Source organism: Osmerus mordax, chromosome 14 (genome assembly GCF_038355195.1).
Source record: "Osmerus mordax isolate fOsmMor3 chromosome 14, fOsmMor3.pri, whole genome shotgun sequence".
Taxonomy (NCBI): domain Eukaryota; kingdom Metazoa; phylum Chordata; class Actinopteri; order Osmeriformes; family Osmeridae; genus Osmerus; species Osmerus mordax.
In genome coordinates this window covers 8,367,735-8,392,268 of record NC_090063.1, presented here as the reverse complement: position 1 = coordinate 8,392,268, position 24,534 = coordinate 8,367,735, and the positions used below count along the sequence as shown (strand labels likewise).

The following is a 24,534-nucleotide window of genomic DNA, read 5'->3' as shown; positions in this document are numbered from 1 at the left end:
GTCAAGTGTCCAGTTACTGCGAACCCCCATCTTACAGCGCATGGCTTGAAATGATTCATCACGAGTCTTCTCTTTCCGATTTTTATTAGTTTGAAATTAACAGTATCCTCACTAGGTAGGAATCTATAGCATTCTTGCTCTTCAAATCAAAGTTTATTTGTATAGCTCTTAATCTCACTTCTCCCTCATCCCTCCCTTCGTCTAGTAATCCCCTTTTCTAACGCATCTTCTTGCGTTTCCTGTTGTCGAGGAGCGGTTCGTATTTGACCAGAGGGAGCTCCAGAGTGGCCAGCCTGTGCTCATCCTCATGCCCAGCCTCTTTTGCTTTCCCCCGGGCAGGCCTGCTCAACTTCAGCCCCATGGACTTGGCTACCTCCTGTATCCTGCACAAGTGGAAGAGGTATATGCACACATACATTTAGCAATGTCTCGTGTGTAAATTAAGATTTGATGTCCACCCGTGTGTGTGTGTGTGTGAGTGAGTGAGAATAGAGGCTCAGCTTCCTACTTGCTCTCGGTGATCCCTAGGTCGCGGTGAAGGACTGTGAGGTCAGCAGTCATGTGACCCATATGTAGCAACAAGGCCAAGCAGTAGGCAGCCACCTTCACATGCATGGATGTCGACACCATATTCTGTAACCTGGACTCGTGAACACAAAACGGCAGTTATGAATATCTTCTAAAAACGACTGCAATCACCAGTTCCCCCTGCTGTTGGTAAGGCAGTCGATTACCTACCTGCCATTGTTGAAGGTCTCCACTGTGAAGCTCTTCATCAGCTTGTTCTGGATGATACGAGGACAGTCCTCCTCCTGGCCGACTGGACAAACACAAATAGGTCATCTGTCACACATGAGTACAAACAAACACGATTCTGCAGTCCCACACACACAGCATGATACTTACACCTGCGTGTGAACATCTTCAGGTGGACTAGTTTGAGGAGCAGGCTCAGGTAGTAGGCACAGCGTGCCTGTCTGACCCTGGCAGGGCCCTCACTGGGCAGGCGCGTCAGCAGCTGCAGCACACACTGGTTCCTAGAACACACACACCAGGTCCAGGGATTTACTGTGTCTCCCCAGTTTGAACGATAGCCATCTCAAACACTTTTTATTCAACACCAAGCTGATGGAGAAAGAGGATGTCCTGCTGTAGTGTAGAAATGATCTGTGCATGTGATGGAGGAATGGAAGTAGTGTTTACAATTACAGTAATTTACATGAAATGTGGTTCTTTTAACCAAGATTATGCTGCAAGATGTTTCCCCCCCCCCCCCTACTACATTTGCGTTCCCTATTATAGGCTAACCTGAACGTTTCCAGTTTATTCCCATGAAAACTTTCCAACTCTGAAAAAATTCCAGAATTTCGCAACCCTAGGTATTATAGAAGAATACCCTACCCTCCGCTGTCTCTCATCTTCTGTAAGTCCTCTGGGGAGAGGGTGGCCATCTTGGATCCCGCCGCCTCGAGAGCGCTGTACTCTACTGGGGTTAGCACTGGGACGTGGATAAGGAGAAACACACATCCAGGACAAAGTGTCTACATGTATATATGCTAAACTCACATCTTCACACACACTATTCCACAAACACACCCTCTTTCACAAGTCCGGATAGCAGGGAAAGGATACAGTCATCAAAGAGGTAGACCTGGTCGGGGGAGGTGGCGTCTGGGTGGCATGGAGGCAGGTAGGGAGCAAACTCTGACTGAGCCTGTGTCTGGGACAGTTCATCCTGCAGGGCTGGGGATGAGGTAGGGAGAGAGGACACAGGGTGAGGCAGGGACGAGGTAGGGAGAGAGAGAGAGAGAGAGGACACAGGGTGAGGCATGGACGAGGTAGGGAGAGAGAGAGAGAGGACACGGTGAGGTAGGAAGAGAGAGAGAACACAGGGTGAGGCAGGGATGAGGTAGGGAGAGAGAGGACACAGGGTGAGGCAGGGACGAGGTAAGGAGAGAGAGGACACAGGGTGAGGCAGGGACGAAGTCGGGAGAGATAGAGAGAACACGGTGAGGCATGGACGAGGTAGGGAGAGAGAGAGGACACAGGGTGAGGCAGAGACGAGGGACTGGTGATGAGAGAAGGTAGATGTGCGTTTCTGACAGTGTTCCCATGCTTGGAATTCATCTTAGTATTAAGCAGCTTGTTGCATGCTTGCCGCATTAGTCCAGTAGTTAGGTGGTAGTGTGGAAATGGGCCTGCATTCACCTTCCAGACCCTTCTGATCAATGACGTTCTGGGCTGCCTTGGCCACTGCCTGCTGCAGGGTTTCACTGCCCACCTGATTCAGCCTGCGTGAGGTCAGGGCTCGCTTTTGCTTGTTGGAGCCAAATGCCTCAATTAGAGAGTCCACCTGGCCAGAGAGGAAAGGGTTAACAGGGAAAGCCAGAATATATTGTTTCTTTATATTTATGTATTCATTCATTTCTGATGTAGAGGGTGGAGTGCACAGTGTTTACATGCGCTTGTGCATCTACCTTGTCTCTGTATGTTTGGTTGTTACTAGACGGGTCAGCCTCGGGGGCGATCTCCCCTGTAATGAGAGGACCACATTCCCATCCTCACTACAGTGACAGAGAACAAGCAACATTCTACAACTCAAACTACATCTCAGAGAGAGATTATGTTTCTCTCCTTATCCTTGAACAGGAAGGAATGCCAGTGAAAAGCAGATGGCGTTCTTGAATGCAGCCCTATAGATGATGATTGGGGTCGTTTTTTCGTTACCTGGGATGACTGGCTGCATGTTGAAGAGCAGAGCGTTGTGCACCTCCATCTTCATGGTCTCCTTGTTTAGGACTCCAACATAGTATCTGTAAACAGTTTACGACAATGGTTGAAAAATAGTCACCAGTACTATACACCCCACACACCTGTTTAACACTGGAATACTTCAGTCCTCTTGGAAACAATGGTCACACAGGTGGTGCTTGTGAGACAGGGTCGGCTATGAGTAATTCTGTAGGTGGGGTCAAGAATGATGCCTACCTGCAAAGGTTGTTACATTTTAAAGATCCTGTTTCAAAGTTATTCCCAACGTAGGACAGTCTGTCTGATTCAGCAACCTGGAAAGTGGAGATGTGAGAATTGGTCAACCCTTTTATCATAGGATGATGGCTGTTCTTGTAGTACGACGCTGATGTCTTACCAACAAGCGTCTGCTCTTCTTCCTCGGGTTGTTTTCATCGACGTTCTTGTAAAAGGTAAAGTCTAGCTGATCTGTTTTCTGCAAGGTCCCATTAGAGAACTGAACTGAAGACCACATATAGCAAATTGGTCAGGATCAAAAAAGACTGCATTTCATTCAGGATGGGGCACCCACGTGTGCGACGGAAATAGGTATTTTACAGTGAAACGTCTTAGCCCAGAGGTACATAATTTCAATATTACGATAGTACACATTTATTTTATTAGTACAGACAAAATGACACCTAAAAATAGTTACCGATAACTGCTTGATCTGCCTCTCTTTCCTCTTCGCAACATACGAGTGAACATTTCGCGTCCATGTTTGTTGTCACCACACTTCTGAAAATACCTGCCAACCCTACAGCGTGGCCCTGTGGTGAGGAATGTTATTGCAACTCTCACGTCGGCGGGGACAATCGAATACAGCGCCACCTACTGTGTCTGGAAAAGACAACAGCCACCAGTCTGTCTGCAAGATGAAACATAATAACACTGAGGTCATCGTGATCGTTAGATTGTCTATATTGGTCGTTGGTTAATATGTTACTGCTCAGAATTGTCACCGATTAACAAGCAATAAACATAATATCTACAAATGTCAGAATTCTGGTGTATTTTATTGGTAACAAACATTGGGCTTGAAAATGTGTAGCTCCTTTGCTGCCACACACTACCACATTAGGATAGGTTGCTCCAGGCAACCGTCCCCAAACTCCCAGCAGTATCCAGCCCTAACCTCCGCCCCTCTGTGTCCGTGCACACTGGTAGTACTAACGTGCTAGAGAGTGACCAAGCAACACCAACCCAGAACACACGCTGCCGCTCTGGGAAGAAAGCGTCAGCACCATGGATGGACAACCAGCATGATCATATATAAAATATTCTTTAGTACACAGCTCAATACAACATTTCACTGAACATTATCCACGTTGGCACATCACCTTGTCCACTCGACCCGTGGGCTTGGAAAACAAGCTGGCTGACTGGAGTCGGCGGCCCTTCCTGTTGTCTAGCTACAGTACTGTTGCTAGCTAGCTGGCTAGCAAACTGTCTTGACGGACGCGACCGGGTTTCAGAGAAAGTAACAGCAAGGTAACAATCGTGTCTTTTGAACCCTAGCTATTGGTATCACGTTATCTGTTTCAGTGTATAGCCCAAGATAAGCTTTATGTGTGCTATAATTTAATTAGCCAGCTAGCTAGCAAACAAGCTACTGTAGTTGAAGGCGTTACTGCCGGCCCAGCTAGCGAGTCTTTCAATGGGAAACTTGCTTTTGCCACTAATTGTCGCCCAGGTCGTGCAAGTTCGTCTAATATGCTATATAATTGTGCCTTTAAACCGGTACAAAGGCTAACATTATCTCAAAGTGATTGATTTGCTTGTCTTGGAAGTAGATACACATGGCTTTCTACATACACTTTGCAGATTAGGGAACTATAATTTATAGTTCCCTAATCTAATCACCACCTACTAGGCATGCATCTTATAAGATGCATGCATGCCTAGTAGGTGGTGCTTGCTGGACAAAGTACATCAACCAGAATTAGTTCATTTGAAATTGTTAACATCCAGTTTAACCCTATGTTAAACTTCTCTAACTGTTCTATCCACTTGCCTTTCTCCCATGTGTCCCATCTCAACTTTCCCCCTCCCAGCTTCTCTCTCCCCTCTTCCCTTCAATATTCTCCTTCTTAACATCTTTCCTTGTCCACATTATTCCCCAGGTTATCATTCCTCCCCCAGTCCTAACTCTTACGGTGGCCTACATCCCTTTTTTCCCAAGTCATGGACTTCCCGGGCCACTTCGACCAGATCTTCCAGCAGCTCAACTACCAGCGCGTGCATGGCCAACTGTGTGACTGTGTCATCGTGGTGGGCAGCCGCCATTTCAAGGCCCACCGCTCTGTGTTGGCAGCATGTAGTACCCACTTCAGGGCTCTGTTCACCGTCGCTGAGGGAGACGCCAGCATGAACATGATCCAGCTGGATAGCGAAGTGAGGAGGACGATGACAAGAAGCCTTGAATACATCACTGTTATTAGGAAAGATGTAATTACTGCAGCGTGCTACTGATACTAACTCTTCATCTGTCTCCAGGTGGTGACGGCAGAGGCTTTTGCTGCCTTGGTGGACATGATGTACACCTCCACTCTGATGCTGGGTGAGAGTAACGTCATGGATATCCTTTTGGCCGCCTCCCACCTGCACCTCAATGGTGTGGTCAAGGCCTGCAAGCACTACCTGACCACCCGCACCCTTCCCATGTCCCCCCCGGCCTCCTCTGACAGGCCGTCCCACCAACTCCAGACAGACCAGCAGAGGCACAGGCAGCAGCAGGTAGCAGAGTTAGCAGCTAATGCTAACAAAAATGGAAATTCCAACCTGGCAGCTAACGCTGCTAGTTTAGCGGCTAATGCAGCTAAGTCCAGACTCCAGCGCTCGTTCCTCCTGCAGCAGCTGGGACTGAGCCTGGTGAGCTCAGCCTTGGGTGGGATGGAGGAGGATGGGGTCGGGAATGGGGTGGGAGGTGGTGCGGTTGAGCAGAGGGCTTCCTTTCCCATTCGCCGCTTTCACAAGCGGAAGCCTTCCTTGGGCCTATCAGAGGAAAGGCCTAGGCAAAGGCCACGCCCCTCAGTCGAGGGAGGGGTGAGTGGCGAAGGAGAGGAGGCTGGGCTTCTCTCTCCTGACTCCCACAAGATGGGGGAGGAGTCCAACCTGGATGTGACGATCGCCGGCCTTGTAGGAGGTGTGTCCCAAGATGACCAACAGATGCCAAGCCAATCGGACGGAGGCCACTGCAATGGCGAGGTGCCTAGACTGATGCAGGGAGGGGTGGGGAAAGAGGAGTACGTGGATGGAGGGAATGGGCCGATGAAGGTGAAAGAAGGGACAGAGGAGGATGACGAGGAAGACGGCCGACAGAAGGTACGAAGCCAAGTCTTTCTTTTTTTCCCAAAGGATGAAACTATGCTATTTGGTATGATGGCTGTCGTTTGAAACAACATGTATTAAACTTCATCTGTAAAAACAAATCATATCAATTCAATATAAGCATCCATACATACTTCTTAGCCCTCATGTTCTTCTGGTTCCTCAGGTGGTGGTGAAGCAGGAGCCACTGAGCTCCCCGGAGCCAGTGGATGAGACCAGCGATGTGACCTCTCAGGCGGAGGGCAGTGGCCTCAGCGACCAACCAGAGTCCAGGAGGCGGGGCGAGGAGAAGGCGGAAGAGGAGCTGAGCCCAGAGAGCAGCGACCGCAGCTTTACTTCCACCTCCGACCCCCAGCCCAGCTCTGTCCTGCTGCAGCCCAGAGAGCAGCAGCTGCTGAAGGCCAGCCTGGGCAGGGGTAGTGGGGGTGGAGGTGGGGGAGTGTTTGGGTGTGGTGATGGGTTGGATGGGAAGTCTGGCTTTAGTATCACTAGCTTCCTCAGTGCCAAGGTGTTCGGAGGGGTAGGGGCTGAGCTGGTTGCCGGGGACGATGACCTCCCGAACACAACGACGACCAGCGACGGTGCTGCGCGTCACTTCCTGCTCGGCCCAGAAGCCACCGGAAACTCTGGCTCCGCCTCTTCCTCTCTGCTCCGGCCCTTGTCCAGTAGTCACTTACTTGGAGGCGAAAGTTGCAGGTCCTTCACAGATGCTGAGTCGCTCTTTCTCCGCCCCCTCCATGATGGGCGTGTCAGCCCCATGGGTGGGGCTGGGGCTGTAGACCCCTTCGCTTTGGACTACCAGCGCTCCAGTCTGGGGCTGCACTCGCTGGTCCGAGCCAGCAGAGGGAGTGCTGGCGCTGCTGCGGCCTCACTCGGTTTCCCTGGCTACCGACGCATAGCTCCCAAGATGTCCGCCGGCCTGGGTGGAGATGGAAGCTTAGGAGGAGGAGCAATAGGCTCTCTCATCCAGGACGCCTCCTCCACCTCCTCCTCCCTGGGGGGTCCCCTGCTTCGCAACGGGACTGGGATCTACGAGGCGGGAAGCGCCCCCCCTAACAGCTCCCACCCCCCCCAGCTGACGAGGGCCTCGGCAGACGTCCTCTCCAAGTGTAAGAAGGCGCTGTCGGAGCACAACGTCCTGGTCGTGGAGGGGGCCAGGAAGTACGCCTGCAAGATCTGCTGCAAGACCTTCCTGACGCTGACAGACTGCAAAAAGCACATCCGCGTCCACACGGGGGAGAAGCCCTACGCCTGCCTTAAGTGTGGCAAGCGCTTTAGCCAGTCCTCCCACCTCTACAAACACTCCAAGACCACATGCCTCAGGTGGCAGAACAGCAACATGCCTGGTGGCATGCTGTGAGGCCCTCTGCCTGGGGAGGACCCTGCTATGTAGCACTGCTGTAGCCCGGAAGCATTCTGTTTGCTTTGGTTTGTGTTGATCCTCTTCAGGGCGAGGGAGACGCTTTTAGGGGTAAAAAGGGGAGAGATCGACAATAAGGACCTCCACAACATTGCCACCTTTCCCTAAACATACTGGTTGCTTAGACTGTTAGTGTCCAGTCTTTGTTTTATTGTCAGAAATTCCCCTGCAGAATATCAATGTTTTTCTTGTTGAAGCCTAATTCAATTAACATTCTACAAGAAACTCACAACAGGGTGCTGAATCCCCTCTGTCCTATCATCAGTTAAGTTCAAAGGAGGGTTTTTGGATGTTTGAAGTTGCCTTTAGTCTGAGCACCTTTGACTAGAAAATCAACATTGATGAAGGCTATCTTCTTGAAGGAAGATGTCAAAGTGTGTTGGCCTTTTGTTTCTCTGTTTGAGAATCCTTTTTTAATTTGCACATGTCCTGTGTGTGTGAGTGTATTGAAACGCACAGCGTTTGTCCTAGTCTATAGCCTTATGAAGGAATATTCTGTAAGCTGAGAACATTATAAATGTAAATATTGCACATAAAATGGCTTTAATCACTTGCCATTACAAAGAGAATTAAGCAAAAAATCTCAAATTAATTTGTTGTTGTTTAACAGTTTGGTAAAGCATTTGCATATCAAATCGCATTTTTTGTACATCTAATGCTTGCAGTACTGTAACATAGGTAAAACTAGACAAATCCTTTGCAATGCGTAGAAAAAGTTATGAAACTTTCTGGGAAGTTAAAGGCAGGATAGGCAAGTTTTGTGAACCTAGCAATTGCAAATGTCCCCACTGTGGGACTAATAAAGGATTATTGTATCTTAATTTTTGCTTGAGTTTGAAAGGATTCAAACCATAATATCCCACCGCTCCCTTAAAAGCCACTCCTCCAGAACACATGAACATGCTGCCTGACTACTGCCAGGAGGTTGGTAGACAAACAGACAACTAGTCCATCCAGTCATTACACTCGGTCTGAATACCGTCCAATCATTAGTGCCGGTCCAACCGTAATAATATCTGTTAGTCCTGCGACGACCACAGATATCAGATTGATTTCATTTTACTGTCAAACCTTGACATGAATTGGTTGCTATCAGGATGTGAAGATTATTTAGGCAAATATGACATCCAATAAGACAAATATGCTTCTCAACAACATTGCCTACCCTGCCTTTAAGCCGGGGAATTTTTTGAAATATTCCAAGTTGGAAACTTTAAATAATTTTGCAACCCTGCTTTCTTCAGTTTTTTCCCCCCACCTAACCGGAACTAACAGACTCCTGATCGTAGTGTTAAAGTTAACGTACGTGGGTCTGTTTTTCCCTGTCTGCAGCAGTATTGATTCAGTACTGTAGTGTTATGTTAGTGGACTATGCGTCAGAACGAAGGACGTATGACTGTGTTGATGTTACTTCCAAGTCCTAGATCCTAGTGAGTCCTAGATGAACTCCAGAACCCAGCAAGTCCTAGATGACAGGCTAAAGCTACTTTGCTACGGAATATAAAGGTTTAGGGTCCCTTTAGTACAGGTCCTGTATCTTTTTGTCTTGTTGTAGCTTGTTTTCTGCTCTGTGCCAGTGTCAAACAATGATGATGTCATCCACTGCTTCTGTTTCTTAGTTGGCACCTTATTGTAGAGTCTTTACACTGTTAAAAAATAATTGACTTTTTGTATGAAATGAACATGAGTATTCGATTTTATTTAAATTTTTCATACCTTTCATAATTATTTGCTTCGTAGGATTTTGTGACTGTAAACATAAGCTATATTCGTACTACTCTTCATATCTAACTTCTGAAAACCTACAGTATTAAAGGTTGTATGAAATGATGGGTTCATTTTTAGTCAGATGATTGAAGTTTTAGGCAGAAATACTGGGGTACTCATTAGGGAAATTATGTTGAAGACCCTGTTACAAAAATCTAAGATGACTTCCATTTCTCTCACTGTGACTTTGTTTCCATGGTGCTTGTCCATTGTAGCAGTTGTTTAAACAGTTTCTTTATATATTTGCACTGTAAAAAATATTTATACAATAAGCCCATTTGTGGATAAGCCAAAACCAATTTGAAAAGCCTAAATCAAAAGATTAATTAGTAACAGAAGTTACTGCCTTATACCCTGTTGCTTGAAAAGCTGCGATTCATTTAAATGTAACAAGGGAAGGACATTGATATTCTTTCTTTACATGTAACCATAGTGTAACCATGAGAAAACTAAATGTTGTACTTTCTTTGTTAAAAATAAACTAACTAAATAACAGAAAACCTATCTTTTCAGTTGTTGTATTGATTGAATAAAAATATTTTAATGTCTCAACTTTGTGTCATCCACTTGGTACAATAAGTTGAACAGTATAGAATTGAAAACAGGAGAATTATTTTGTGCATAAGAAATAGAGAATGAATGTAGAGTATGAGTACAACAATACAATGTTTTTTTTTGTTTTTCTCATTGAAGATTGGACCCTTTCCTTCCTGGTTGCAGGTGATTGGCGCCTAAATCTTGAGCTCTTTGATCATTGGCTGGCCCGTCAGGCCTAGCAGCAGGTTATTGGCTGCCAGGGCAGACATGGCATTTCGGGTGCTGTAGGAGGCACTGGCGATGTGAGGAAGAATTACTGTATGGATGGAGGGAAAAGGAAGAGAGTCGCAGTAAGGCTCTGTTACATTTTACATTTTAGTCATTTAGCAGACGCTCTTATCCAGAGCGACTTACAGTAAGTACAGGGACATTCCCCCCGAAGCAACTAGGGTGAAGTGCCTTGCCCAAGGACACAACGTCAATTGACACAGCCGGGAATCGAACTGGCAACCTTCAGATTACTAGCCCGACTCCCTCACCGCTCAGCCATCTGACTCTGTTCTTCATATACAGCTAGCACAAATGTCTGAGTCACAAATACATGTGAAAGCCTCAGACACTTAAACACACTTTTTAGTAGTAATATTAGGTCTCTGTATGGGCTTAAACGCATCTAAATGGTGCATTAAAACCCCAGAGGTGACGACATGAGGACAGAGCTGAGAAACAAGGAAAGCAGTGATGGAGAGGACAGACTCACCACAGTGATGGAGAGGACAGACTCACCACAGTGATGGAGAGGACAGACTCACCACAGTTTTTGAGGGTAAAAAGCGGGTGGCTGGTTGGGAGGGGCTCAGGGACGGTGACGTCCAGGCCGGCGCCGGCTATCTGACCCATGGACAGAGCCTCATAAAGATCCTGCTGGTTCACCACCCCTCCCCTGACACATGCAGACACAACACCAGAAAGGCACACCTATGAAAATCTGTGTGTGTTTCTATTATTGATGTACACATTTAGAAAATCTAGGACATGTGTCTGCATGTGCATGTCTGTGTCTCCGTCACCTGCTGGTATTGATGAAAATGGAGGTGTTTTTCATCTTGGAGAAGAGGTTCTTGTTGCAGATCTCCTTGGTCTCTGGCGTGAGAGCGCAGCAGATTGTCAGGAAGTCTGACTGCTTAGCCAGCTCATCCAGAGAGACTGGAGGACAGAGACATGACACACATAGTTACACACTACAACAGATACATAACATAGACCACAATTCACTCACTCCATCCATTCATTCATCCATCTATACTTAGCTGTTCAGATGGAGGACTGGGAGTTGACCGGTGCTACTCACCGTACTCTGCATTGATCATGCTGGCCAGTTCAGGTCTGGGTACCACGTCTGTGTAGATGAACTTCTTTACCTTGAAGGGCTTCAGGCGCTCTGCGATGGCCACCCCTGTCACACACACAGTTACAGCTTGACAAATGTATCTGTCTATTTATATAACTTGATATGCTAACGTCTGCAGTAACGTTGTGTTGAAGTACATGGGTCAGGGTGTGTGTTTAGTGTGAGATTGTATGTGAGGGTGTCATGATGTGTGTTTAGTGTGAGGTGTGTATGTTGTAACGAGGTGTGGGTGGGGGAGGTTGAGTGTTGTCATGCTCACCGATCCTCCCCAGACCCAGGATGCCCACTGTGCTGTTAGCTAGCTCGTAGCCACACAGCCACAATGTCCTCCAGGTGCCCCAGCCCCCTCTGGGGAGGAGAACAGAGGGAGAGAGTTTAGACATACTTGAAAACATGTTGCAGCATGTGTGTATGTAAGACAGAGAGAGTATGTGTGTGTGTGTGTCAGGGAGAGAGAGTGTGTCTGTGTGTGAGTATGTGTGGACAGTACGTCTTGGCCTCATGCGTGGCCTCGATCAATCTCCTGGACGTGGTCAGCAGCAGAGCGACAGTGAGCTCCGCCACAGAGTCCGTCAGAACGTCTGGGGTGTAGCCCACACGGATCCCCCTGGAAACGGACATATACACAGAATGGGATTATGGATTGCCACATGACTGTCCCTGCTGTGCATCTGGTCAGGTCACTGACCTCTTCTTCAGCTCCTCCAGATTCAAATGGTCAAATCCCACTGACATAGTACTGATGACTTTCAGGTTTGGACCTGTAGGAACGCACACACGCCGGCACACACACATAAGAGGAGGCCCCTTGCAATGTGTCAGGGATAAGACATTGACATGGACAACAAGGACAATCACCTGACCTGCGGAATCCAATAACTCTGTATCAATCTTCTCGGTGAGAACGCAGAGCAGAGCGTCCATGCCTCTGACCTTCTGGAGCAGTTCACATCTGGGCACAGGGACATCGTCTGAGTCCCACAGCTCAAACTGCACTCTGCATGAAATGAGACGTTGAGATTCATAAATAAACAAATAAATGATATACAAGTTAGAGTACATTTAAAGAGCAACTAGACGTTATGTATTTAAACTTACACACAGACACACACACTCACAACCTATGTAAGCAAACTGACTGGACCCTTCTTATCCAACAGGTCGGTGGGGCAAACATTGGCAAACCTGTTTACCCAAAGTAAATGATGAACTTTTTCACCCACTTCAAACTCTTAGCATTTTACAAAAACAATACACTATGTTCATGTTCATAACCCCAAAACAATTGTACAACATAGCCTACGTAATAAACTATAGACAAGGTCCATCAATTTGAACATTGGGTTTTTGTGTGGTCACACACTTACTGTCCAGACTCCCGGAGGATCTTCAGTCCCTCAGGGGGAATTTGTCGGGTGATATACACCCGTGGAAGCGTTGACATTTGTCTCTGCACTGCGCCAGTTAGACCCCCTGCTGTAGTTAATGGAGTAACGGCAATCCGCTGTAGACGACGCAAAGCCACGCGACTACACCACATCTCTGTGGAGGGGAGAAGTCCAGAGCAGACAAGTGGAAGAGTTAGAAGACCGGTTCAAAACAGGGACTTCGGAACTTTGGCGTAGGCTAGTGTGTGTCGTTGTGCGTCAGTCAGGTTTTTTTTTGGCAAACGCTTAGAGGGGAGGTACAGCAGGTCTCCAGCGGGTTTGTCATTTGATCAATATGATTGAAGTTTTGAAAGGTTTGAGTACGAAACCTGGTTTTCCTACAAAATATGTCGACATCAGCCTGAACAATTATTCAATTCAAACACATATCATGCACACATCATGCACACACATGTCTAATTATTTGATTTAGTCATGTTTATTTAATTAATTGGATGCACAAGGCTAGACAAACACCCCTTGGCCGAGTATGCCTAAATGTTAAATTGTTCGGTAAATAGTTTACTGGGTAGACGAACTTTGTCTGTTTAAACAAGTTGGACCTTGGAAATTGTAGCCTAGCCTATTTATTATTTACATGTTATTTACATTTTTAGGCCTAGGGACGGGTGTCTTATTGAAAATAATTCAGTAAGGCAACTTGTTCTTGTTGTCCAATACTGCTCATGTAAGTGCATTTTATAAACCTAAAATAAAACTGTTAAAATTAACTGTTGCGATATGACACTGCTTTTAAATTAATATCGTTGTGGTTTCCATGCATTTGTAGGCTACTTCGTCTAAAATAGTCTCTTTAGAATATAGTGACGTGACCATGGTAACCCGGAAGCGCTAGCCATTCATTCACTACACTTCGCGTACACTGACAGTGACAGGTAACCGAAATTGTTTTATCATTGTTTTTGCTTACACACAGTGGTGAATTTTACATTTCGGATAAATGACATAATTCACACACACCTGCCCAACCATGGCACTTCTTCTAGAATTGTCATTGCCTTTAGATCTTGGGGGGGCTATTATGTTATGCACGGCACAAACCCGGCTCCAGTCCAACAATATTACCAGTTACGTTATAGCTAGCTAGCTTAGCTAGCTAGTTGCTATTCTTCTAGCTAGCACTAGCACAGGCCAATGAGTAAGCAGTATAAGTTGACTTAGCGTTAGGAGCTAACTGATCATAGCTGATATATTTTTAGCAAGACACTCTTTGTTTCCACCCAAAAATTGCCTGGATTACTTGGTGAATTAGTGAATATATAGTTCGCTATCAATGTGTCTATATTATTAGCTACATAGTAACAACATACGCCTACTCTTATGAACATCATATTTACTAGTTTAGAAATACAATAATCAGTCAGCGTAGCTTTTTAGTCTTACAAGCCAGAAAAAAAATACTAACGGTAACACAAGTAACTTGCTGATACGTCTCAGGCAGGGGATATAACGTTGCTGCTAACCCTATTAGCTAAAACAACCTAAACCGGTGTTGTGCACTAACGTACCAACCTTCAATGCCTCTTCCAAGATAGACATCCTAACGAGTAATAAGTCGCTTTCTGCTGGTTAAGCTGTAAGCCTACTATTCCCTGGTTTCTGGTTCAGCTTGTGCTTAACTCTACTCATCCTTGATATCATATTAGCCTAACTAATGTTCCTCATGTCATATTTATTTACCTCTCTTTTCTCTCTCTTCTTCTCTCTAGTTTGTTGGACCTGTCAGTTTCCCCCCTCCTCCCTTCCCATCATGGCTGCAGACTCTATGGAGATCGATGACTCACTCTACAGGTTAGTCTCCTCAGTACATAGCCTACTGGCATTAGTTACCTGGAGGTACTGGATAGTAGTCAGCCCACTGTGAAAGCTAACCAACAAGCCAACTGATCACCCCTGTCTCTTCTATCTGTTGTCCGTCTTTCCTTTTTACTCCTTCTTACCTTCACCCTTTTTCACCATCTATCCCTTTCTTATATCTTTTCTGCTTTTTCCCTCCTCTCTCTCTCTCTCTCTCTCTCTCTCTCTCTCTCTCTCTCTCTCTCTCTCCGTCCATCCAGCCGTCAGCGCTATGTGCTGGGGGACAGTGCCATGCAGCAGATGGCCCAGTCCTCAGTATTCATCAGTGGACTGGGAGGTCTGGGAGTGGAGATAGGTAGGTGCTGCATGTTGTCATGATATGACATCATGTGCATGGCATGGCAAAAGATAAAGTCCCAATGGTTGCGTGGCAGAAGTGTCTTACTGTTAATGGTTGTTGTTTCACAGCTAAGAACATAGTCCTGGCAGGTGTGAAGGTGAGTGTTAAGTCACTGGGAACCTATTCTTCTCATTTGTAACATATCTGAAGACTAACAGAGTGTGTGTTCCTCATCCATAGGCTGTGACCCTCCATGACACCAGGCAGTGTGAGACCTGGGACCTCGGCTCCAACTTCTTCATCCACCAAGATGATGTGGTAAACCAGAGGAGAAGGTAGGAGACATCACTCTTTATTATGTCTCTACAGTACCTGTTACTGTGTCTCCTACTTATTCACTCTTTTACTCTCTCTTCCCCCCTCTTCTCCTCACCTCTCTCTCCCCCCTGATCTTTCTCCCTCTCTCTCGGCCTGTCTCGCACCCCCATCAGGGTGGAGGCAGTGCACCCCAGGGTGGCAGAACTGAACCCCTACGTTCACGTGGAGACATCCTCCTGCCCCCTGGACGACGCCACAGACCTCAACTTCCTCAAGAGGTACCAGGTGAGACAGAGACGGGCACCGTCACTGGGGGGTTCCACTGTCACCTCTGACCTGCCCCATGTGTCGAGGCTAACGCGCTCCGGTTGTGTTCTGGGTTCCAGTGTGTGATTCTAACAGAGGCCAGACTGACCTTGCAGAAAAAGGTCGACCTGTTCTGCCACTCCCAGCAGCCCCCGATTAGGGTGAGTTATGTGACCAACACATGACGTATGATGTATGTTGCCAAAGGATCAAATTGACCTCTCAGACCTGTAAATGTCTTTGTATCCAGTATCCTTTCTAGCATTAGCCCTTTGTTACTGATGCACGCTGACGTTGCGGCTTTTCCTCGCAGTTCATTGGCTGCGACACGTACGGGATCTGCGTTCGGGTTTTCTGCGACTTTGGCGAGGAGTTTGAGGTGTCGGATCCCACGGGGGAGGAACCTAAGGAGATATTCATCCAAAACATCACTCAGGTAGCACTTCCTGTGTTGGGAAGTGTGTGTCTGTTTTAGGGGAGTGTGTGTGCGTGTGTGTTCTGACCCGTCCCGTTTGACCTCTGACCCCAGGACAACCCGGGGGTGGTGACCTGTATGGACAGCCGGACCCACGGGCTCCAGACGGGCCAGAGCGTTCTGTTCAGGGAGGTCAATGGCATGGAGGAGCTTAACAGCCGCTCACGCCAGGTCACAGGTACTGCAGCATGCCAAATACACACCTGCCACGTGTTTACATTTACATGTATTCATTTAGCAGACGCTTTTATCCAAAGCGACTTCCAAGAGAGAGCTTTACAAAGTGCATAGGTCACTGATAACAACAAGATAGCCCCAAAAACATCGCAGGTCAGTGTCTCTGATGGAGGTGGGGAGTTGATTCCACCACTGGGGGGCCAGACAGGAGAAGAGCTTGTGTTGGGACCGGGCGCTCTTGAGCGGTGGGACCACCAGGCGGTTGTCTGAAGAAGACCGTAGGTGGCGGGGGGGGGGGGGGGGGGGGGGGTGTAAGGCTGCAGGAGAGACTTGATGTAGTGCGGGTGCAGTCCCGTTCACTGCTCGGAAGGTCAGTACCAGGGTCTTGAATCTGATGCGGGCCGTGATGGGTAGCCAGTGGAGGGAGATGAGGAGCGGGGTAACATGGGAGCGTCTGGGTACATTGTAGACCAGGCGGGCCGCCACGTTCTGAATCCTCTGGAGAGGGCGGGTTGCGCATGCTGGGAAACCTGGTGTTACCTGCTTCCTGTAAGATTCCTGTTTTATTACTGCGGTATGTCAATGGTGTGCGTGTGTGTGTGTGTGTGGTCCAGTCCTTTCCCCTCACAGTTTTGCCGTAGGAGACACGTCTCACATGCAGCAATACACCCATGGTGGATTCTTCCTCTTAGAGAAGACGCCTAGAACATACAGATTTGTAAGTGTTATACACGTGGACACACTCGCTCTCACACACACACACACACACACACACACACACACACACACACACACACAGAAACACAGAACATCATCTATCTCTTTCTTCATGACCTACAGTGTTTTAAATCACCCTTGCTGCCTAAGACTGTATATTGAGGATCTATGCTTCCCTTTTCTGTGTGTGTGTGTGTGTGTCCATCTTCAGGAGACGATGGAGAGACAGCTTTGCGAACCCCATGTTCTGACCCCAGATTTCAGCAAACCAGAAGTGAGAGATCAGAATTCCTCAGTTCAACTTCCTTTCACAGTGAGCGGGGTCTGACAGTTTCCTATTTACTTTATTCTGAATCTGTCCCTTAGGCTCCACTGCAGATCCACGCCGCCATGTTGGCTTTGGACAACTTCCAGGAGCAGCATGGTCGACTTCCCAGCATCGGGTAACCCAGCTTCATACTCTGTAGAGAGAACAGCACTGACACATAATAATGTACAGCTTTTAATAGAGCAGGTTAGTTCACTGACGTGAGGCCGTTCTATGTGTGTTCCTGCTGTTTGTGTTCAGGTGCTTACAGGATGCTGAGGTTTTGGTGAAACTCACAGAGGAAGTCAACAATACGCTCCGAAACAAAGTGAGTCAGCCAGGCGTTTACGCACACACACACACACACACACACACACACACACAGACAGACAGACAGTGAGTACATGCAAATCCGACCTTCAAATGTCTAGAATTTCCTTTTCCTCTCCGTCCCCACCCTGCCTCCCCACCTTTCTCATCTATCTTCTTCCCCTCTCTCTCCCCTCCCCCCTCCCCTTCACCACCACCTTCCATCTCTCCCGTCTCCAGGCCCCAGTCAATGCTGAGCTGGTGCGCTGCCTCTCTAGGACGGCCAGGGGCGCTCTCCCCCCTCTGGCCGCGGCAGCTGGAGGCCTGGCCAGTCAGGAGGTTCTCAAAGCCCTCACGGGGAAGTTCGCCCCCCTGCAGCAGTGGGTGGGTACCGGAAACACCTCCTAGGAAACACCAAGAACACCCCTAGAACAGGACATGCCGTCGATCCACGTCTGATCATACAGTTGGAATTCTGTCTGTTTATTGTGTTGTCCTTCTCTTTCCCTCTCTCTGCTCCTTCCTCCCTGTGATCTCTTTCTGTGATCTCTCTCTCTCTGTGATCTCTCTCTCTCTCTCTGTGATCTCTCTCTCTGTGATCTCTCTCTCTGTGATCTCTCTCTCTCTGTGATCTCTCTCTCTCTGTGATCTCTCTCTCTGTGATCTCTCTGTGATCTCTCTCTCTGTGATCTCTCTCTCTCTCTGTGATCTCTCTCTCTGTGATCTCTCTCTCTCTCTGTGATCTCTCTCTCTCTCTCTGTGATCTCTCTCTCTCTCTGTGATCTCTCTCTCTGTGATCTCTCTCTCTGTGATCTCTCTCTCTCTGTGATCTCTCTCTCTGTGATCTCTCTCTCTGTGATCTCTCTCTGTGATCTCTCTGTGATCTCTCTCTCTGTGATCTCTCTGTGATCTCTCTGTGATCTCTCTCTGTGTGATCTGTCTGTTGTCATTCTTGTCCACAGTTCTATCTAGATGCCATAGAGGTAGTGAGGCAGCTGCAGCATTTATCTGCTGAGGAGTTTTCTCCCAGGTAACACACACACACACACCCACGCATAGGCACACACACTTACATATACACATGCACACATCTGACTCCAAGGCTGATGATGGAGTGTGCGTGCCCCGCAGGGGGGACCGCTACGACGGCCTGCGCGCCTGCATAGGACAGTCCATGTCCCTGGAGCTCCACAAGCTGAGAGTCTTCATGGTGAGTCCCGTCTGCCTTCTCCTCACAGACATGTATGTTGGACATGGAGGCCAGGGTCTCTTTTTTCACTCCCAGACACAGAGCAGGAGTTCATGGTTTGGTCTTTCTGTCCCCCCAGGTGGGTTGTGGAGCGATCGGCTGTGAGATGCTGAAGAACTTTGCCCTGCTGGGGGTTGGATTGACCAAGAGTTGCGGAGAGGTAGGTCTCTGTCGGATGAATGGAGAAGGGAGGGGGAGGGATGTATGGATGAGCGGATAGGTGGAGAGAGGGATGAGCAGGAAGACGGAGAGAAGAATGATCCAATGGAAGGATGAACAGTGTGTGTGTGTGCTGGGATCTCTCCAGGTGTGCATCACAGACCCCGACCTGATCGAGAAGTCTAACCTGAACAGACAGTTCCTCTTCAGACCACGCCACATACAGGTGAGCTGACGCCACATACAGGTGAGCTGACGCCACACACAGGTGAGCTGACGCCACATACAGGTGAGCTGACGCCACATACAGGTGACCTACGCATCATTGTCAACATAAAGAGGTGGCAACCTCATGATCACTCCCTCCCTCCCCCTTTCCCTCACTCCCTCCCTCCCCCCTTCCCTCACCCCCAGAAACCTAAGAGCACCATGGCAGCGGCCGCCACTCAGGACATCAACCCTGAGCTGCAAATCGACGCCCACCTCAACAAGGTGTGCCCCGCCAGCGAGAACATGTACAACGATGCCTTCTTCTCCCGCCTCCACCTGGTCGTCACGGCCCTCGACAACGTGGAGGCCCGCCGATACGTCGACAGGTGAGGGGGAGGGGGGCCTGACAGCAGAACGTTCTCTCAGAAGGAAAACTCCTTCCTCTGTGTACTGCTTCACACTGGGAGGATTGCTATGGAGGTGTGTGTCTAGGTCATACAATGCAGACATTTCTGTTCCGCCCACAGCCGCAGCGTATCCAATCAGAAACCTCTCCTGGACTCTGGGACCATGGGAACCAAAGGCCACACAGAGATCATTGTGCCAAACCTGACCGAGTCGTACAACAGCCATGTAACTGCCTGCTTCTGTTACAGTTTTTGTTTCGTCTTTTAATAATTGTTTTTCTTTCCAATGCATATCTGCTAGCTTTGTTTTTAAACTGACAATCTTTTATTTGTCTGGACAGAGGGACCCTCCTGAAGAGGAGATCCCGTTCTGCACTCTCAAGTCTTTCCCTGCTGTCATAGAACACACCATCCAGTGGGCCAGAGACAAGGTGAGCTCTCTTCACTTGTGCTTCTAGAATGTTATCTGTCAATACTTGTGGTAAAATGGCCCGGAATTTAGTCATCTTTTAATCTCTTTGTCTCTCTCGCTCTCTCTCTCTCTAGTTTGAGAGTACGTTTGCCCACAAGCCCTCCATCTATAATGTTTTCTGGCAGACTCACTGTTCACCAGAGGCAGTGATACAGGTACTTAGGATTCAGACACATCATTCATACAATCACCACCGTACAACCATCTAGAATAGCATAGTCTGTAGATGACGTGTGTGTGTGTCTCTGTATGGGTGTGTCCTGCCATGTGCTGATGTATGCCTGTTCTGACGTGTGTGTGTGTGTGTGTAGAGGATGCAGGCCAGAGAGAGCATGGAGGGGGCATTCCAAGTGATCAAGCTGCTAAGCAGACGTCCCAGCCAATGGGAGCACTGCGTCACTCTGGCCCGCCTCAAGTTTGACAAGTACTTCAAGAGAAAGGTAGGCTAACGATACCACCACTTCACGCCTGTCCAAGTGGCAGTGGCAGTGGCTTCTTACTTTGAGTTGTGGATTTCATGGTTTCCCCCCCCCCCCCCCCCCCCACGTGTTTTACGCATGTGTGCCATTGAAGGCGCTACAACTGCTGCACTCCTTCCCTCTGGACACACGGTTAAAGGATGGCAGTAAGTCCCTCTCTCTCTCAAACACACACTTGGCGTGTATCAGGTTCACGTGATGACTGACTGTGGTCCCTCCCCCTCAGGTTTGTTCTGGCAGTCCCCTAAGAGACCCCCGTCGCCCATCCAGTTTGACTTCAACGACCCATTGTGAGTCGTGCCTCCTGTTCCCAGTCGTTGAGGAGGAGAAGGCCTAAGTCCTCTTCCCCTCATCCCGTTTCACTTTCTTTCCCATCAGGCACTACAGTTTTGTCGTCAGCGGCGCTCGACTCTTTGCCGGGATCTACAACGTCTCCTACTTGGAAAAGGTGAACACACGCGTTCGCTTGTACATTCACTCTCGCACACACGCACACACTAATGCTCGCTGACCCTGTCTCTCATTGGCACACATTTGACATACATACAGACACGCACCATGTAGAATAAGGAGTGATACAGATGTGTGTGTCTGAAGGATCTCTCCCAGGAGGCTGTGGCCAGGATCCTATCCCACATCAAGATTCCAGAATACAGACCTGCAGAGAAGGTAGTGACGGAGGGAGGGAGGGAGGGAGGGAGGGAGGGAGGGAGGGAGGGAGGGAGGGAGGGAGGGAGGGAGGGAGGGAGGGAGGGAGGGAGGGAGGGAGGGAGGGAGGGAGGGAGGGAGGGAGGGAGGGATGTATTTTGATCGTTGTTTTACAGGTTATCCTGCAGTTGGTTGATGAATTGTTGATGTGCCATATTCTTAGTGGTTGGTACTGAACGTTCTGTATTCTTATAGGTTCATCCTGAATGTGCTGTTTTCTTATTGGTTGGTGCTGAATCTTCTTGTGTGGTGTTGTGTCCAGCGCATTGAGACAGACGAGACTGCTAAGAAGCCAGATCAGCTGAAGCTGTCTCTGAGCAGCGAGGAGGAGAGGGTGGCCATCGCTCAGCTGGAGGAGGTCATCGCTGCTGACAACGTCACACCAGGTACACACACACACACACACACACCAAGTACACACTCCTGGTAAACACCACCAGTTACACACACACACCACTCCTGCTGCTACTAAGTCACACCAGGTACACACACATACTTGCTGCTTCCAAACACACCTTGATGTGTGTGTGTGTGCAGAGAGGTTACAGATGACCCCCCTGCTGTTTGAGAAGGATGACGACAGTAACGGGCACATGGACTTCGTGGCGGCGGCGTCCGGCCTGCGTGCCAGGATGTACGCCATCGAGGCCGCCGACCGCCTCAAGACCAAGCGCATCGCCGGCAAGATCATCCCCGCCATTGCTACGGCAACGGCAGCCGTCGCCGGACTGGTGAGAACTAAACACCGGATTTCTCTGAGTTGGATTCAAAGTGCAGAGACCGGCACATGTTTGTTGGCTCTGATGGAAGGAAACAGCTAACAGGTTGACGAGTTTGAGTTGCCTCAGAGAACATGAGTCTGAGTCATAACAGTGTGTGTGTGTATCACGGTAACAGGGTCCCAACAGTGGGTGTATATCCCAGTTGCAGGATCCTAACAGGGTCTGTATCACAGTAACAGGGTCCTAACAGTGTGTGTATATCCCAGTAGCAGGATCCTAACAGGGTCTGTATCACAGTAACAGAGTCCTAACAGTGTGTGTATATCCCAGTAGCAAGATCCTAACAGGGTCTGTATCACAGTAACAGAGTCCTAACAGTGGGTGTTTACAGGTGGCTCTAGAGCTCATTAAGGTGGTTGGAGGATACGGGTTTGAGTCGTTCAAAAACTGCTTCTTTAACCTGGCCATACCTGTGGTGGTCTTCACTGAGGCTGCCCCTGTCAAGAGGACTCAGATCAGGTAGACACTCATGCACATACACTCACTCACTCTCTCTCACACACACACACACACACACATGAAGACACCTTGCCCTGTTTTGACCCCTGCTGGTGTTCTCTCTCAGGGAGGACATCTCCTTCTCCATCTGGGACCGCTGGATGGTGTGTGGACATGAGGACTTCACCCTCTCTGACTTTATTCATGCCGTGAAGGTATGAACACACACACATCCTCCCAGCATAGTGTTGATGTTTTTATGTTAATGATGGCTAATGCTGATGGAGCATGGTGTGTGTGTGATGTCAGGAGAAATATGGCTTGGAGCCCACCATGGTTGTCCATGGCGTGAAGATGCTGTATGTACCTGTGATGCCTGGACACAACAAGAGGCTCAAACTCACGTAAGCTTCCTTCAGTCTCTCAAACTCCCTGAATCACTCTTAAACTCTTGAAGCTCCATTCAGTCACACATAGCTGATTCACTTTTTTTTTCTTCCTGTTAACCTAACTGTGATTCCAGGAATCGGTGTTGGTCTCTCTGTGAGACTACATTTAGTCATTTAGCAGAAGCTTTTATCCAGAGCGAGACTAGACAGCATCATTCCTTCCCAATGATTGATTCTCCTCTGAAACGGTGTTCCCCTCCCCACAGTCTCTCACTGTGGAATCACTGTGAACAAACTCTCGTCTTCCTTTCTCCTGGATCGTTCTGAATGGGCGTGGCTTGTGTGTCTCCCCGCAGGATGCAGAAGCTGATCAAGCCCGCGGCGGAGCGCCGCTACGTGGACCTGACCGTGTCCTTCGCCCCCGACACGGACGGAGACGAGGACCTCCCCGGCCCGCCGGTCCGATACTGCTTCAGCCAGTGCGGGGAGGCAAACAAGCCTTGACCTCCTCCTCCGCCCCCCCCTTCTTACCCCCTCGTAAAAGCTCTACCTTCAGAAGTCTGATCCTCCATCCCCCATTACCAACCTCATGATCCTGTCTCATGTACCCCCCTCTCTCCTGCGGACCACTAGGCGATGCGAGTAGCACTTGACTGTGTACATAGTTTCTCTCTCAGTTTGTGCCGATGCCTTAATTAACGAGCTTCTGGTGTTAGTGATGACAATTCTGCAAGTTACATGGAAGAAAAAAATAACTTGTTTACAGACGCACATATAAACACACACACCACTCCAGGTTTTCTATTTTTTGTTTTCTGGAAGCTAGACAAGTAGAGAAAGGAGAAGAGAAGTAAAGAGAGAGAAATGTTAATTGATGTGAATGAGAATTCCAGCATTGGAAAATCCTTTGGAACTGGATTGTAATGTCCAATCATGTCATCCAATTAGAGCAGCCTTTCTTGGTCATCACTATGCTCCTGTTGGTTGTAATGGATGAATGTTTGAATGCTGCATGGTATTTGCTCGTCTTCGAAAGGGTGCAATGTTGTCATGTCCCCTCAAGAAACAGTTCAGTGTTGCTCATTTCACGATGAACCAGTGGAACAGACTGAGGCGCTGGAAAGGTCCAGAACCACCAAAGATTCTTTCTTGTGTTTTGTTGAACATGACTCTGATGAGTCCTTGTGGTCTACTGCCTCCGAAACCTTTAACCATATCTTTTGTCTCAGAAGTCAACCCACACACGTGAAAGATAAAACACTGTATGTACGACTACCAGCAAGAACTATTGTAAAGTAAAGAAGGGAAACAAAACTGGTTAAATGGCCAGGGTGTTGTCTGTGTGAGGTTATTGGACATTAAACACAAGCCACCATCTGTCAGTCCTTGTCATCATTACACTCCAGTATGTTTTAATCCATCATAAATTCTTTGTTTTGTAGTCTTCAGTTGTGCATCAATGAGTGTCAATGGAGAGGGGTGTATTTATTTGTTCCATACTTTTTTAAATTGTTTCTCTTAGTGAGTTTTTGTTGTTGTTGTCAAACTCTCCAGCAGGTTATTAATAACTGACCCAGTGCATCTCAGCAGCCTGAGAGTCTTTGTTTCTACTCCCTTATTTCAAGAACAGGGCCCGTGTTCCAGAATGCTCCGGAAAGGAGGCATTTTTCGAGATTTTAAAGGGGCATACAGAAAGCAAACGTTTCGATTAATGAAATGCAGCTGGCAGAAGTACCCCAACAGTTATGACATAAGTCAGGCACTGTGGGTCTGTAAGAATCTTAGCTTGTAC

The 24,534-nt window shown here is 48.2% G+C and overlaps 4 protein-coding genes across 5 annotated transcripts; 2 read left to right on the top strand and 2 right to left on the bottom strand.

Annotated features, from left to right (window-relative positions):
* Nucleotides 1–67: 67 nt before the first annotated feature.
* On the bottom strand, nt 68–3,653 carry polr1e (RNA polymerase I subunit E). The gene is made up of 12 exons (XM_067249798.1): nt 3,446–3,653; nt 3,149–3,252; nt 2,989–3,065; nt 2,728–2,813; nt 2,478–2,533; nt 2,209–2,353; nt 1,633–1,743; nt 1,402–1,498; nt 907–1,037; nt 739–820; nt 509–640; nt 68–383 (listed from the first exon to the last, which is right to left on the bottom strand). The coding sequence occupies exons 1-12, from the start codon at nt 3,507–3,509 to the stop codon at nt 218–220; spliced, it is 1,251 nt and encodes a 416-aa protein (XP_067105899.1). The 5' UTR covers nt 3,510–3,653; the 3' UTR covers nt 68–217.
* Nucleotides 3,654–4,016: 363 nt separating this feature from the next.
* Nucleotides 4,017–9,713, top strand: LOC136956000 (zinc finger and BTB domain-containing protein 5). Its single transcript, XM_067249797.1, has 4 exons — nt 4,017–4,281; nt 4,914–5,184; nt 5,287–6,114; nt 6,287–9,713. The coding sequence occupies exons 2-4, from the start codon at nt 4,975–4,977 to the stop codon at nt 7,478–7,480; spliced, it is 2,232 nt and encodes a 743-aa protein (XP_067105898.1). The 5' UTR covers nt 4,017–4,281; nt 4,914–4,974; the 3' UTR covers nt 7,481–9,713.
* A 115-nt stretch (nt 9,714–9,828) lies between these two features.
* grhprb (glyoxylate reductase/hydroxypyruvate reductase b) lies at nt 9,829–12,859 on the bottom strand. Of its 2 annotated transcripts, none has more exons than XM_067249799.1 (9): nt 12,623–12,859; nt 12,119–12,252; nt 11,944–12,016; nt 11,746–11,862; nt 11,515–11,603; nt 11,196–11,300; nt 10,915–11,050; nt 10,657–10,787; nt 9,829–10,160 (listed from the first exon to the last, which is right to left on the bottom strand). In XM_067249799.1, exons 1-9 carry the CDS (start codon nt 12,793–12,795, stop codon nt 10,039–10,041), a joined length of 1,080 nt encoding a protein of 359 aa, XP_067105900.1. In that variant the 5' UTR covers nt 12,796–12,859; the 3' UTR covers nt 9,829–10,038. The 2 variants fall into 2 exon arrangements, with proteins under 2 accessions (XP_067105900.1, XP_067105901.1); XM_067249800.1 differs by having other exon boundaries at nt 10,140–10,160; nt 10,631–10,787.
* Nucleotides 12,860–13,558: 699 nt separating this feature from the next.
* uba6 (ubiquitin like modifier activating enzyme 6) lies at nt 13,559–24,124 on the top strand. Its single transcript, XM_067250638.1, has 33 exons — nt 13,559–13,578; nt 14,413–14,494; nt 14,761–14,855; nt 14,969–14,997; nt 15,081–15,175; nt 15,332–15,443; nt 15,545–15,625; nt 15,778–15,900; nt 15,994–16,117; nt 16,731–16,834; nt 17,045–17,107; nt 17,200–17,276; nt 17,402–17,468; nt 17,690–17,833; nt 18,412–18,479; nt 18,581–18,659; nt 18,778–18,858; nt 19,006–19,083; nt 19,272–19,453; nt 19,595–19,700; nt 19,816–19,905; nt 20,021–20,101; nt 20,258–20,386; nt 20,520–20,571; nt 20,652–20,715; nt 20,804–20,873; nt 21,023–21,094; nt 21,396–21,519; nt 21,671–21,864; nt 22,247–22,374; nt 22,481–22,568; nt 22,663–22,757; nt 23,099–24,124. Exons 2-33 carry the CDS (start codon nt 14,454–14,456, stop codon nt 23,244–23,246), a joined length of 3,084 nt encoding a protein of 1,027 aa, XP_067106739.1. The 5' UTR covers nt 13,559–13,578; nt 14,413–14,453; the 3' UTR covers nt 23,247–24,124.
* Nucleotides 24,125–24,534: the final 410 nt, after the last annotated feature.

What these genes read in the sequence shown, in the direction of transcription:
- polr1e (XM_067249798.1), bottom strand. Translation starts at nt 3,509, where the DNA reads ATGGACGCGAAATGTTCACTCGTATGTTGCGAAGAGGAAAGAGAGGCA. An exon ending in CATGCAGCCAGTCATCCCAG is followed by an intron (nt 2,534 to 2,727) that starts GTAACGAAAAAA and finishes CTCTCATTACAG; the next exon opens with GGGAGATCGCCCCCGAGGCT. An exon ending in GGTCTACCTCTTTGATGACT is followed by an intron (nt 1,499 to 1,632) that starts GTATCCTTTCCC and finishes TCCACGTCCCAG; the next exon opens with TGCTAACCCCAGTAGAGTAC.
- LOC136956000 (XM_067249797.1), top strand. Translation starts at nt 4,975, where the DNA reads ATGGACTTCCCGGGCCACTTCGACCAGATCTTCCAGCAGCTCAACTAC. An exon ending in TGATCCAGCTGGATAGCGAA is followed by an intron (nt 5,185 to 5,286) that starts GTGAGGAGGACG and finishes ATCTGTCTCCAG; the next exon opens with GTGGTGACGGCAGAGGCTTT. An exon ending in AGGAAGACGGCCGACAGAAG is followed by an intron (nt 6,115 to 6,286) that starts GTACGAAGCCAA and finishes CTGGTTCCTCAG; the next exon opens with GTGGTGGTGAAGCAGGAGCC.
- grhprb (XM_067249799.1), bottom strand. Translation starts at nt 12,795, where the DNA reads ATGTGGTGTAGTCGCGTGGCTTTGCGTCGTCTACAGCGGATTGCCGTT. An exon ending in AGAGTTATTGGATTCCGCAG is followed by an intron (nt 12,017 to 12,118) that starts GTCAGGTGATTG and finishes GCGTTCCTACAG; the next exon opens with GTCCAAACCTGAAAGTCATC. An exon ending in CATGATCAATGCAGAGTACG is followed by an intron (nt 11,051 to 11,195) that starts GTGAGTAGCACC and finishes TCTGTCCTCCAG; the next exon opens with TCTCTCTGGATGAGCTGGCT.
- uba6 (XM_067250638.1), top strand. Translation starts at nt 14,454, where the DNA reads ATGGCTGCAGACTCTATGGAGATCGATGACTCACTCTACAG. An exon ending in CAGATTTCAGCAAACCAGAA is followed by an intron (nt 17,108 to 17,199) that starts GTGAGAGATCAG and finishes TCTGTCCCTTAG; the next exon opens with GCTCCACTGCAGATCCACGC. An exon ending in GCCCGCCGATACGTCGACAG is followed by an intron (nt 19,454 to 19,594) that starts GTGAGGGGGAGG and finishes TTCCGCCCACAG; the next exon opens with CCGCAGCGTATCCAATCAGA.